Source organism: Talaromyces atroroseus (genome assembly GCF_001907595.1).
Source record: "Talaromyces atroroseus strain IBT 11181 chromosome Unknown scaffold_11, whole genome shotgun sequence".
Classification (NCBI taxonomy): Eukaryota; Fungi; Ascomycota; class Eurotiomycetes; order Eurotiales; family Trichocomaceae; genus Talaromyces; species Talaromyces atroroseus.
Genome location: NW_017971443.1, coordinates 348,556 through 361,544, shown reverse-complemented (window position 1 = coordinate 361,544; position 12,989 = coordinate 348,556). Strand labels below are relative to the sequence as shown.

The 12,989-nt window shown below is 46.6% G+C and overlaps 5 protein-coding genes across 5 annotated transcripts, besides 1 other annotated feature; 1 reads left to right on the top strand and 4 right to left on the bottom strand.

The window, feature by feature from the left end:
- Window positions 1-203: 203 nt before the first annotated feature.
- Window positions 204-1,456, bottom strand: UA08_07418 (hypothetical protein; the record flags this gene model as incomplete). The annotated part of the gene is made up of 2 exons (XM_020262310.1): window positions 204-830; window positions 1,142-1,456. The coding sequence occupies 2 exons, from the start codon at window positions 1,454-1,456 to the stop codon at window positions 204-206; spliced, it is 942 nt and encodes a 313-aa protein (XP_020117196.1).
- Window positions 872-925: a repeat region (Identified by RepeatMasker using a combination of RepBase library and repeat library created with RepeatScout).
- Window positions 1,457-3,180: 1,724 nt separating the features above from the next.
- UA08_07417 (hypothetical protein) lies at window positions 3,181-4,045 on the bottom strand (the record flags this gene model as incomplete). Its single annotated transcript, XM_020262309.1, has 3 exons — window positions 3,181-3,366; window positions 3,437-3,881; window positions 3,939-4,045. The coding sequence occupies 3 exons, from the start codon at window positions 4,043-4,045 to the stop codon at window positions 3,181-3,183; spliced, it is 738 nt and encodes a 245-aa protein (XP_020117197.1).
- Window positions 4,046-4,425: 380 nt separating this feature from the next.
- On the top strand, window positions 4,426-6,126 carry UA08_07416 (hypothetical protein; the record flags this gene model as incomplete). Its single annotated transcript, XM_020262308.1, has 2 exons — window positions 4,426-4,456; window positions 4,880-6,126. The coding sequence occupies 2 exons, from the start codon at window positions 4,426-4,428 to the stop codon at window positions 6,124-6,126; spliced, it is 1,278 nt and encodes a 425-aa protein (XP_020117186.1).
- Window positions 6,127-7,697: 1,571 nt separating this feature from the next.
- On the bottom strand, window positions 7,698-8,691 carry UA08_07415 (hypothetical protein; the record flags this gene model as incomplete). Its single annotated transcript, XM_020262307.1, has 3 exons — window positions 7,698-7,939; window positions 7,998-8,471; window positions 8,532-8,691. The coding sequence occupies 3 exons, from the start codon at window positions 8,689-8,691 to the stop codon at window positions 7,698-7,700; spliced, it is 876 nt and encodes a 291-aa protein (XP_020117187.1).
- A 1,796-nt stretch (window positions 8,692-10,487) lies between these two features.
- Window positions 10,488-12,959, bottom strand: UA08_07414 (hypothetical protein; the record flags this gene model as incomplete). Its single annotated transcript, XM_020262306.1, has 6 exons — window positions 10,488-11,055; window positions 11,190-11,543; window positions 11,607-11,780; window positions 11,841-11,992; window positions 12,061-12,699; window positions 12,807-12,959. The coding sequence occupies 6 exons, from the start codon at window positions 12,957-12,959 to the stop codon at window positions 10,488-10,490; spliced, it is 2,040 nt and encodes a 679-aa protein (XP_020117503.1).
- Between the last annotated feature and the right edge of the window lie 30 nt (window positions 12,960-12,989).

Genomic DNA, 12,989 nt, shown 5'->3' with positions numbered 1-12,989 from the left:
GAGAATTCAATTCATATATACATCTTTATCAAGAACAAATCCCACAACACCGTTATGCATAAAAAAACGGAGATCCTTCAAACAGATCAGTGTATCTTAAAAAGGAAAATACATGCTCAAGCGCTTCAAACGGTACAAGCAAGATTAGACATAAAATAAACCATAGACTTACAGCGAACAGATGTATGTCAAAGATTGCAAATTCATACCAACTCATGATCCTCTTTCTTCGAAGATTCACCACCCTTCCCCTTCGCTGGTGATAACAACGCCACCACAGATTTCAGACTACTACTGGACTGCGCATTGTTTTTCACGGCTTTCCTTCTCCTAAACAAGCACCGCCAAAGCACCAGCGCGCTTATTAGCGAGAAAGCAATAGTCACAGTAATAGCGGTCCGGATAATTCGAGACGAAACTTCTCCAACCGGCATGAACATCGAGAAATCCCAATCCTGCCATGTGAGTCCGGCGCCTTCATTCCAAAAGACCCAAGGCTCGGCGCCGCGGCGATTATCCATGATAACGCGGTAGAGCTGATTCTTGTCATGGGAATTCCCCTGCTTCTTGCCGGCGCCAAAATGATGGGATGGATTCCAACTCCATGGCGACACTTTGTCGTGGTACTTTTCCCACATGGAGGTGAAAAACCACTGGCCGGAGTTGTACATGACAGCGACGTAGGGGTACGGATAGTGGAACAGGCTGTATGTCCATATATGGTTGGTAACGTATTCGTAGAAAGGATGGTGCGGCACAGCCCCGAGAATGTTGTTGTCAAGGGATCCCTGGTTGCTGTCTGTCACGAAGACCGGATAGTAGCGCAGCGGCTCGAGGGATTCAAGGCAGCCCTTGTGACGGAGAGTTAGATTACATCTTCGAGGCTCGAAGAATGACGCAGGCACTTACATTGTCCATGTCAATGTAGATCCCACCGTAGTGTCTCATTATAAAATATTTAAGCGCGTCGACACGCTGCACGGGGTATTGGTAGCTGTCGTACGTAGGCAAAAACCACGGATACTCCCTCTGCAAGAATTCTCTAGATTCAGCCGTGCTCCACAACTAGTAGTCAATGTCAGTCACAGTCGGCACCATAAAGGACGACGATGAATCAAAGAAGAGAATCAGCAAAACGTACTTTATACTGCCAGCCTGGGTTGCGATTGATACAGCTATCTCTCAACCTCATCCACTGCTCTTTATGGGGCATGTTCCCCCCTTTCTCAGACCAGTCATGATATATCTGATGGATCTTGCGTGGGATTACAGCTTCATGTGTCTGTTCGATGGTGTGGTTATAGTAGGCCGTCTTCACAGCCGACTGGCTTAACGGGATGCCCGAGTGCGGGTGGGAGAAAATGCGCGCGAAGCTAAAGGTGCTCGATATGAGGAAGTATATTATGCTGAGCACGATGAAGACAGCGGCCAATGGTTTGACGCGGACGTGGCTCATTTTGATGCTCGTTGGACGTTGTATACACTTGGCCGTCCGGTGCGAATTCAAGTCGGACTTGCCATAAATTCATCAATTAATATGGTAAACTACAATTAAAGCGATATTTTGTCAGTGGGCTCTTTATTTGCAACTTGTACCACGAACTCGACTCACTCAGCACGGTATTTCCGTGCGTATTATCTATCCCAGTTTATATTATAGTTATAATAACGGTCCTTGGCAATGAGATGACGTCGACGGGAGACCGGCTCCGATAATAGTCAAAAGAACGAAATACCGGTAGATCTTGAAAAAATTTTGCTGTCTCTACCTAGGTTTTCGTCTGAATGTCAAATATCTGTCGTCTGTCGTGTTCGCTTTTCGCCTGTTTTGGCAGCAGTCAAAACTCAAGAGAATGGAGGCGGAAATAAGGTCCGAACATTATATAGTAAGCATGACAAGAGACAAAAAAAGAATGAGGGGCATCGCAGCTGAGATCAGCGCGGGAAAAAATCAAGGAAGCGTTCGCTCTCTTATGAAGCTGCAAATAAGAATGAGAGTTATGAATTTCTCACTCTTGAGCCCCCTTTTCAGAGCCCCACGCCACTTGTGCTCATGATTTCCTATTCCGGCAATGTTGGCAGTGCTTAGCGCTGACTAAAAGCCCAGGGACGGCACAGCTCGCGGCTGCAATTGGACACAACACATCGTCCCCCGATTGTCAACCAGAAAGTCGCGGAATTAAATGATCCATAACTCTCCACCGGCGCTTCATAGCGCCCTATCAGAGTGCCGCCTTTCCGCCGCCGTTGTGAGGCAAATAAACTACGGTAACGCCGCACGCCGTTGGCTTGCCGCACTGCCGCAATACTGATACGTAGTGCCGCCTATTTTTATGGCCGAGCGTGATATGGCTATCGACATAATTTATATTAAGGAGCTCCATGGTCAGTATGTAGTAGTACGGAGTATTCCCTATGCCTTGATGTGCTTTAGCAGTCTGTAAATCCCGGCTAAATAGGTGAGCCTCCGAGAATCCCTGTTGGAAGTAACAATTCTTGCTCCAGCTTTTTGCAAAAAGTCGATGCTTCGTCTTTTGATTTCTGCCAAGGCAACGTTGGTAATAGTCCAATAACCCTCTTTTTTGTCGCCTGCATTTCACCCTGGGAGGATATCCATTGTAATAATAATAGGTGGATAAGGCTACTTCTTTCCGTCTCTATCCAAGCCAAGTCATTGTGGTAAATTCTGTTCATTAAATCGCTCTCCTAATAAATAGGGGACCTTCATTACAGGACATGGAAACAGATTAATAGCAGCCAAAAGTTTGCACTCCTTGAAAAGCGCTTATCTCTCGCCTGCTGGATCCGTAAAGCTCAGGGAGAGGAAACCCAAGAAGACTCGAGATCCTTTACCCTTGCGCTTTATTTAGCTATATTCTTAGGGATAGATATTCTACAGCTATATTCTACAGTCATTCATAATAATCAAAAGGTAAGTAGCAAGTAACTATTCTCCCCGTTTTTAGATATGTGGTTTCCAATATCTAGGTAGGTCCTGTCTGTCCTTTTGCAGCTAGAGGAGACCGCAACAAGACAACTCCGTACGCATAGCACTATGAAAACATTCAACGCTCTTCATTTCGATAGTTTGTACTATGAAATCCCTACATTATGATTGCCAGCCGTTCCTGTTACCTATGTTTTGAAGTATCCGAAGCTCCTATGCATAGAATCTCCACCTCAGGAGAACTGAGTGACAGGTCTCTGGTTGAGAACCCCGTTGACCCGCACATCCACTTTCTCATCATAAAACGCAACATGTCCCTTGATATCGAGGGTCTCTGCCTTCGGAGTCTTGTACCACCATGCCAGACCTCGCTTTCTCTCTCCACTAGGAAGTTTTACGAAATAATAACTCGCGTCGCCCTGAACCAATATAATCAGAAAAAAAAAACAAAAAAGAAATGAAAGGGAGTAATGGATAGAAATGGCATACTTTATACGGGCAGTGAGACGTCGTTTCCACATCATCCTCCAGCAAATCCAACCGAACATCCGTGTGCGGGATATAATATCGAAGCGGTAGCCCAGTCTCATACAGCAACACAGGCCGCGTAGTACTAGCCACTTCAACACCGTCAATCTCAACCTGCACCTTTTTGGAGGATTGCAGGGTGATAATCCGTTTGTACGGATCTTTCGGATGCCCGAATATTCGCTCATCCTCTTCAAACCACGCGTCTGCTTTGCTAGGCTCAATCTTAGCGTATCCCTTGAGATCCGCGGCTTTTGCTACTGTTACTGCGGCTGGTGAAGTCTTCCCGTCAACGACGAGATCGTATACATCGACTTCATTCTCGCCGGCTGCTCTATTGGCGAGATATTCTTCCCGGATGTCGGAAAGTCGGAAGTAGTACACGGGAAAACGGTGATGCTCCCATCTGGAGAAGTTATGTCAACACTTATTATCTATTGTCTGCTCGGAGCTCAGAACTTACACAAGTTTAGGCACGTCTGCATCGACGACAACTTGACTGTTGAAGATTACGCGGACTCGCCGCCACACGTCTTCGGAATGGCCTGCCGGGGGATATGGAATTGGCATGTTGACAGAGATGAAGTAATACTCTTCTTTTTGCTTTGTTCTTCTGTTCCAAGATGACTTCTTCGAAGAATCTGAATCATGAGGAATGTGCTGCCTTTAAGTGTGCTTGAGGCTGATTATGCCGAACAATAACGATATACGTGCGGGGTATGTCGTCAGTCAACCAAATCCCTAGCCTTGTTGTACTGGCAGGTTGGTAGCTCACTGAGAGGGGATTTTCTTTAAATCTCACACTCTTAATATTAAAGAATTATTCCTAGATTGATATTCAAGAAGCGAAATCGGCCTTGACTTTGCTGCCTGTGCGGTTTCCACGTTGGCGTCCCGTTAACTCATGCGCTGGCACGGGTAACTCTGTATCATCGACTAGGAACTTTCAGATGGTTATTTTTGAAGTAGCTGCGTACCTACGTACGCAGCTAAGTGGCTAGGTTTGTTGGTTGCTTCGTGGCCGACAGTATCTGTGCATATACAAAGTCGACTCGGATGTCCTTTTCTTGCAGATTCGAGCCAGAAACAGGAAGAGAACAGCTTTTATTCTCGCATGAATAAATCACTCTTGCAAGAACACAGCGTACTAATTGCAAGAATACTAATAACAAACGCCGGCGGTCGAATTGTCCCTGAGGTCATCATGATAGAGTTTGCCTCCACCACCATTAGAGACCATACTCCTGTACAATCCTAGGACAGGGAAATCAAGTGAACGAGCTATATCGTACAATCAATATAACCCTTTTAACGGCATTGATAGAGCATTCATGTAATCATGAAATACATCAGCATACTCTCAACGAAATACGTATATAACATTCCTGAGCACCTTTGCCACAGCCCAAATATACAACACCAATGCCACCCTAATCCCCTGGAAAGCCCAGAACTCATCCAACGTCGGTCAAAGCACAATTGTGAACGGCACTTACTACCTCGCCGACCAAATTAATGCGCTCATACATGTCATCAACCTAACCTCATGTCACCAAAACACCACCATAACAGGCTTTAGCGGTATACCAACAAACAAAGGCAAAGGCAGCCCCGGGAGTCCCTCGCCCTCGAGACGGGTACCAGGGACAGCAGGGCCCAATGGCATTGTGGTATTACCTGATCGCGATGAAATCTATGTCGGCGATGCCAGTGGAGTGATCAAGGTCATCAATCTGCACAACAATAGTGTCGTTGCCAATATCGCGACTGGCGGCCAGCGACGCGCGGATACCATGACATACAGTCCGCAGTCAGGCCTTGTGCTCGCTGTCAACCCGCTCGAATACCCGCGACAGACTCCGTTCATTGCAGTCATTGACGTTGCCTCGCGGCGTGTCGTGGGTATTGTCTCCCTGGCCAACGACGTCAGCTTCACTGGTCAGCCGGCCTGGAACAGCGTCACGAACAAATTCTACGTGCCCATACGCGCAACCATGGCGAATCCCGGGGGCGAGATTAACGAAATCAACGCTGCATCTCTCAAAGTCACCAACGTTACTAGAGTGAATGAGTGCCATCCCACGGACATCGCGTTTGGGCCATCGCAGCATCTATTCGTCGGTTGTAGTCATGACCAAATTCCGACATACGGCTACGGATTCAGTCTGATCTTGGACATGGGGTCGAACGGGACAATGGTTGGGAACATTTCTGGCTTGTCTGGAGTTGGGCAGGTTGTTTACAGTGCCTCTACGAATCTATATTATGCAGCTACGTACCACGAGTCATCTGCCACTACTACTGTGACAGACCAGAGTGACGGGGATTCTACAAACAGCTCTATACCGGAAGTTGCCATTGTAGATGCAAAGAGAAACACCTTACTACAAACAATTCCAACAGATAATGAGACGGCGCAGACGGTGGCGGTGGACATGCGGATGGACCAGATGGTTGTGCCGCTGGAAAACGAGGGGATTGCGGTGTTCAATGTGGGAAGTAATTCGACGCTTCCAAAGAGCGATGCCGGATCGCGCATCATTAGGCAAGATATCGATACCGCTGAGTCAGGAGTCAGCGTTGCGACAGCATTGAGTTTGTATTCGACGGTTTCGATTGCGTTATTCTGGGCACTGGTATTTTGTAGTTGATAAGTCGATGCCACGATATAATCTATGACCTAACGTTAGTATATGACTTCAAGTCATTCCGAATCGATTACATCTTCAATTGTATACCTAAGTAGTGGGTACGCTTTACAGGCATAACAGATGCAACGCAACTTCGGTTGCCCTAATACCTAGTACCTAGATAAATATAGAACGGAAACCTTACATAACTTCAGACGACATACTGCCAACTTACCTGACATGTGGATATCTACCATGTCCGTACCACGGATAGATATTCCGAGCGACAAGTGCAGGTGTCATTCCATTCATGCACGACTAGAGAATTCCAATTACTGAATGTATGCAATAGTAACGACCGTTTCTTTGTTCCTTCGTATCAAAGGCCCGAGACATTCTTTCCCCCAAAATAAGAGGTCCAACTACGTTCGTTTCTAGTTAGGCAATAGATAATACCCTTACATTTTCGCCTCATTATTAGAAATAAGCAAGTACATACATACATACTAACATCTCCCCCTTTCCCCCTAAATGCGGTATCATAGTGTAGCTAAAGATGAGTGTCGATAGACATATATAAATTCAGTTTAATTAGAGTTCGCATGCTATGCGTAAACCGAACCCCTGCCGATCAACAAGCCGACCCCAAGATCTATAATCGCCAAAAAAAAAAAAAAAAACCCGCACGCGAGTCGGTTTTCCGACTCTTGTCGTGACTCACTCCGTACCTATTACTTAACTAGTTAGGCAATAGATATTACGTAGTCACAGAGATCGTGGAAAGCTGTTTTCGGAAATATGAGAGTTTTGGTACTAGTTAAGTAATTTACTACGCACTAGGCTCTTGTCACCAGTGTAACGCTAGATCTAGGCTTTGGCTACAAGCATGATGATTGGGTAGCGTGAGCAAGAGCCATCAACATCAGATGAATATACTTAACTAGATGGATAGGCTGTGGGTGCTCTTTGCAGATCTCGGAGATAAAACTCGTTTTCGATATAGTACTAGACTACTAGAAGTGCACAAACCGGGGTAGTATAACACCGTGGTATGTAGGACAACGGTCTAGGCAGTACGTACTATGTGGATATACAGAGTTACACTTGGGTATGCTACTAGGATCAGAGTTATCCATGGATGATGCACGGGTTAATACTATAGACATGGTCATAGACTTGTATGTATGTATTAGGTTGCCCTATGTCATTGTCAAGATTAGTTCTATCTGATTATTCGCAAGAAAGAAGGAAAAAGGAAAAAGAGAAAGCTGTAATATAACAAAGAAAGTCAAAACGTGCCACCAATAGGTAAGTATTCAGTCAGCCGCCCATTAACAAGTGAAATAATATGTAGATTGTGTGCTCGGAGCATATCGAAGTAATAAAACAGCAAAGAACAGTATTGAGAAGTAGAAAGAAAATGCCGGTTTCAATGTCGTGCCGTCGTCAAAATAATTAGTTTGCCAATTAGGGAGGGACACATAGGCAGGTATCTAAGGAATAAGAAATCCAACGAGGGGCCACAAAAAAAGGAAACAAAAAGAGGGCAGCTTTTAAGGTTGAAAGATCGAATACTAAATGTCAGCAAATGGCTATCGCAGCGTAATGCATGCCGACAAGGGCTGGAAGAGGTAAATAACAGTGTATAACCGGTACGAATACTGGTCGCTCTTGACATTACGAAAGGCAAAAAGCCGGAAGATAATGGTCAGCGCGAGCATACCAATAACCGAGGAGAGCGTGATGGTAGACCAGTCTATACGATATTCGAGAATGCGGTAGCGGATGAGCAAGAACTGGGATATGAAGACGCCAAGAGAGATGTAGATTCGGCCTGATGATTCAAGTTAAAATAGAGATTCCAAAATGCAAGAGAAAAATGAAGGGCTTACAAGGAAAGTCTCCCATAAGAATCGGAGTGGTACGTCTCCCAACAGCCAGGTCACCGGGAACGTCGCGCAGATCTTGTAATGGGATTGGGAATAGGGTATAAAGAGCGATGATTTTGATCCAATCCCAGCCGACGTCGTACGGGGCGCCACCAATCAACCATGCAGCCGTCAGTTGTGCGACACAGCCCAGGCCGATGCACATATCCTTGGTGGGACCAAAGTCGCCGAATGATAAGAAGTTATGTGCAAAAGCAATGGCAACCCACATGGTGGACCAGATGCCAACACCCAGATAACAGCCGTAAGTCACAAAGAGAGAGGTCAAAACGGCCCAGCGGATTCGCGCCGCCTGCAGCGTTGTCGCGCCAGACGCAATGGGGCGATCGGGCTTGTTAATTTGGTCCTCCTGGATGCCGCATATTTGGTTGCCCACGACAAAGGAGTACAGAAACAACAAACCCAAGAGTAAAGTTTCTGAAAGGAAACAATATAAGCAGCGAATCCAATGAAAAAAATGGCAAGGAAAAAACATACTTGGGATGGCAATAGCCATTTCTACTACCGGTGCTTGTCGATAGAGTAGAGATGCTGCGGTAAATATGGGGATCGGAATCATGCCCATTCCTGCGTCACGACGGATAAAGCCATAGCACAAGCGTGCTTCGTTTTTAGCAATGGCCCAGATCTTCTTCATTGTAGTCAATTCGGGGCTCCGACTCCGCAATCGTCTTTTGTTCTGTTCTCGGTGTTTTTATGTTGGCGTATCTCTGGGCCAGGATGGTTAATCTTCAGGCAGACGGCAAGCAATTCCTTTTATTAAATGATCAATGATGAATGACGATGACGATGTAGATGATTAGGAGAATATAGAATCCCAAGACTTGGTGAGGCGCGCCACGGTGACCGATTGGGAGTTCCGGTAAAGAATGTGTTATTTGTCCATATACAAAATAGATGTCTCATGTGCCTTGCTGGTCGTTCCCTTTTGGGCTATTGATGTCCCTTTCCTTCCTCTTTTTTCTTTTCTTTTTTTCTTTTTCTTTTTTCTTTTCCTTTTTTTTCCTTTTCTCAACTTCCTTTCTTGCAGTGCCCTTCCTCGCTATGGATTTCTGTCGGTGCGATGGACTGAGGGTATTTTTCTGTATAGACCGGACGGCATTTGTTGAGATCGCAGCCAGGCGCACTATTTGCGGCACGGCAAAGGCATGTCTGCTGCTAGTCGCGACAATCGGCCCCAATAGTTGATACTGTATATCGTGTATATATATTCCGGCAGGACGATCGGACGGGGAAGCGTCGCAATAAATACGGCGTCAAGTCGGGATGGAAAGGAAGCAGCAGTGGGGAATCCGGAACGGGTAAAAGCCACACAGGCCTGCTCTAGTGCTAGTCGACGTTTCTTTTGTTTGATCTTAGTTAGCGTCCACTAGGTGAGACTCGCTAGGAGTTCCCACGGAGACGAGGCAAGGGCTGCGCATACTACATAACTAAGTCGTATACGTATACTATGACTACGTATTTGTCGAACAAAGAGAGCAGCTGGAAGGTCAAAGAAGGTGCACAGAGCTTCTCGCCCTTGTGGCGCATCTCGAAGCGAATCTAATTAGACGCGTGCTAGAAGAGAGCTAGATGCTTAGTCTTACACTACGGCTTACTTACTTAGGGGGGTATCATTTCTTCAACTAAATTAAGAGTCTGTCAGTGCTGCATAATTCACAGTTTGGTGGGGGGGAGGGGGGGATTAGATAGGTAATAGGTCATAAACAATACATATATTGGCGTGTATAGACATATAAATAGGTGTATAAAAAATGAATAAGTGGTAGACAGGGGTGGTGGTATGCATGCACGCCAGATCGATCGGCATGTCTGCTCAACGTGCATTAGAGCCTTCTAGACTGCATATATACGCATATATGCACGTACATGGTATATATTTATCTAACTATAGCTATTAAATGAGCAAATATAATAAAACATATCAATAAATCTATAAATATAATAGAAATACATCAAATACATATAATACAACGCTATAGGCTCCTTGGTCGCGGCTTCCCAAGGTATACTGGGAGCGCAGCAGCCAATCAGCAGCGCACGTTCGGCATTGCACGGAGGGATGGCGCGGCCATACCAAGGAAGGAGCGATTCCGCTAGGGACGAGAGACGCGCGCTGGATTAGGAAGGCCCAGCTCGGCGCGCGGAAAAGAGTGCATCCGAGGATTGAGTACTGACTCTTTTTGACATCGCTAATTACTGCTAACAGCCAAATTACACTTTGCCGTCTATCATTCACGATTATACGTAGCGCCTTATAGGCTAAGGCTATATGGCTATGGCATGGCTACGCAAAGCATACCGCCTCTTTGTCCATCGACCATTCATACGCGAGCAATATCGCAAAGAAGGCCCAAAAGCCCAAAAAAACTGACGCAATGGAGCTGAAAACAGACAAGACTATCGCTGCCCGAGGAATCAGGCCCGCAAAGACTACATCTCACTATCGGTATCAATCGTCAACGCATCATCCCACTTTTTCAAGAACAAATCCAACTCCGCGCTACCCAGAAACAGTTCCTTGCTTTTATCGCCGTGGTTATGATTGCTGCTGCTGCTTGCAGCAATCGAGCGCAACGAAAGCACAAAATGGGGGTAAGAACTGCTGAACTTGCCCCCGCCCCTCGTCTGGTACCATTCTCTCTCAAAGTCCTGGAAGATCTGGTGCGTCTCTCCCGGGAGCTCGATGTTTTGCTGCCGCGCGGTCAGCTGCACGAGTCGTAGCATGCCGCGGGCGAGCTGGAAGCGACGGGCCGTGGCACGTGCGACGACCAAGACGTCAACAAAGGCCTGTCTACTGTGCGGGGAAGTCATATCTTCGAGCAACGTAAACAGGCAGACGGTCATGAGTTGCATGAATTCGACGGGGACGTGTTCGGGGTGTCGCCATTTGGATCGGTATGTATTAATCAAGTCGCGCACTGCAAGTGCCGATGCGATGCAGTTTTGTTGCGCCATCGACGATGCACTTGCCGGTGCTGATGGATGTACTTTGAGCAAACTGAATATTGTTATGATATAGACATGGTAGCATAGACTGTTGGGGTTACGCGGTAGATAGTTAGCTCTAGAAATGTAGTCGATCCAAAAGGAAAGAAAAAAAAAAAGGAAGAATTGGTAGATATGAATACGCACTGAAGTTCGATCACTCCCGGCGTCCAATTTTGGCCTTGCTCAATACACGCCGGTAACTGATGATACCAAGCTTGGAGTCGATCATAGAAGGAGTATATTAGCTTGTGAACCTCGGGAAATGAGCGTGAATTCTGTCTAAGCTCTTCTTGGTCCGCGGGGCAGCAGAACTGCATAACGTCGTAGACGATCAAATGCAGATCAAACGACTGGTTGAGAACACAGTTATGATGCGCTGGCACTGGCGCGTTCCGATATGGGTAGGTCGTCCAGGTATCCGCAGCACCGTGAACGGGGAGTTGTACCCGTTTGGGGGGTCTCATTGTAAATGGCACTTGTAGCGCAAGGCCGGCATGTCTAATAAATTGTGTGTCAGCCTGATGGATGGATGCTCTCTGAAGGACAAACCAGAGAACATACATATAAAACCCAAACAATCCACGAACGCATAGTCCTATCGAGTGCTCCATCTCATCCGCCTGCGAGCCCGCCTGCGCAATGAACTGGTCGGCGCGTGCCAACAAGCCGCGTATCGAAATCAGTGTTTGAGACATGTAACTATGGCCCACCCGGTCTTTACCCATCAGACATGTACTGTTGACATCTCAACTGTTAGAATCCATTTCAATGGAAGAAAGTATAGGGTAGCATTACACTATAAAAAGGATACCCAATCCCTGCACGGTCGTCAAATTGATCCTCCCCTCCATTTCTTCAAGGTGTCTCTTGGCTTCATTGTAAAAATGCAGCCCCCGTGACGAGAGAACGTCGGGATTGATGAATGCCTCGGGATAACTCGAATATAACTACCCGTTTGTCAGTAAGAGAGATTGAACAATACCGCATTTTAGATTTATGTATGGTGTTTACTGACGCAACCCAGGGATAGGATGGTATTGACGAGGAATGGAGAGCAAAAAGGGGAATTAATATCTCCAGGTTTCATTTCTCTGGTGAACAGATTCTTGTCAATCCAGTTCCCGCAGATATGATCCCACGTAAACCACAGCGATATCAGATGTGACACAAAAGCGTCATCGCTAGTGACCCCTGTCCAGGGTCTTGCGGGTAGTTCAAAGAGCGGGATGTCAGTCAATCTGGCAATGTCCATGATTTTGCGGTTCGTATTTGATTCCGGAGCCTGAAATACTGGCATTGCCGTGTGATTAGACACGAAGGGTGTTGGGGAAGTTGACGACGGCGCCAACATTGACATCAAGGCCGGCACCGGTACGGACGCGGACGCTGGCATGGACAATCGTTCCATACGGTTATATACGGCAAGTCGAATCTCATCGAGCGAGGCGTTACTGCGAATCAGGTTTAAAAGCTGCATGGTGTGATAGTCGTCATCCCTTAGGGCTTCCACCAGGCCGAGCAGCAGGTGTCGATCCTGCTCCAGGTCCTCGACCTTGCGTTTCAGCGCAAACCTCCGTCGTCCATCCGTCTCGTCGTTGATCTCGCAATATAGGGAATTCTCATGGCAGTTTTTACATGGATTGGAACCGACGCACTATATTTGGCGAAAAAGAGAAATGAGAAACAAATGAGAAGCATGATGATTAGTCAACGGGGCCAGCATAAAAGCATAACCAACGTTCAAAAATTGCGTTTTCCAACCTTGATTTTGCGTTTTTGGCACTCATTGCATGCACGTGAGGCATTTTTTGGCCTGACTCGACGCGGTAGCACAGTTTGGCTCCGTTCGCCTTCAGGATTGCTATTCCACGGGGCGGGAACGAGGTGGTGTAGTTTCGATTTATCGTTCGACATGTTCTATGTCGTGAGCTTTGTGTGTGTGTG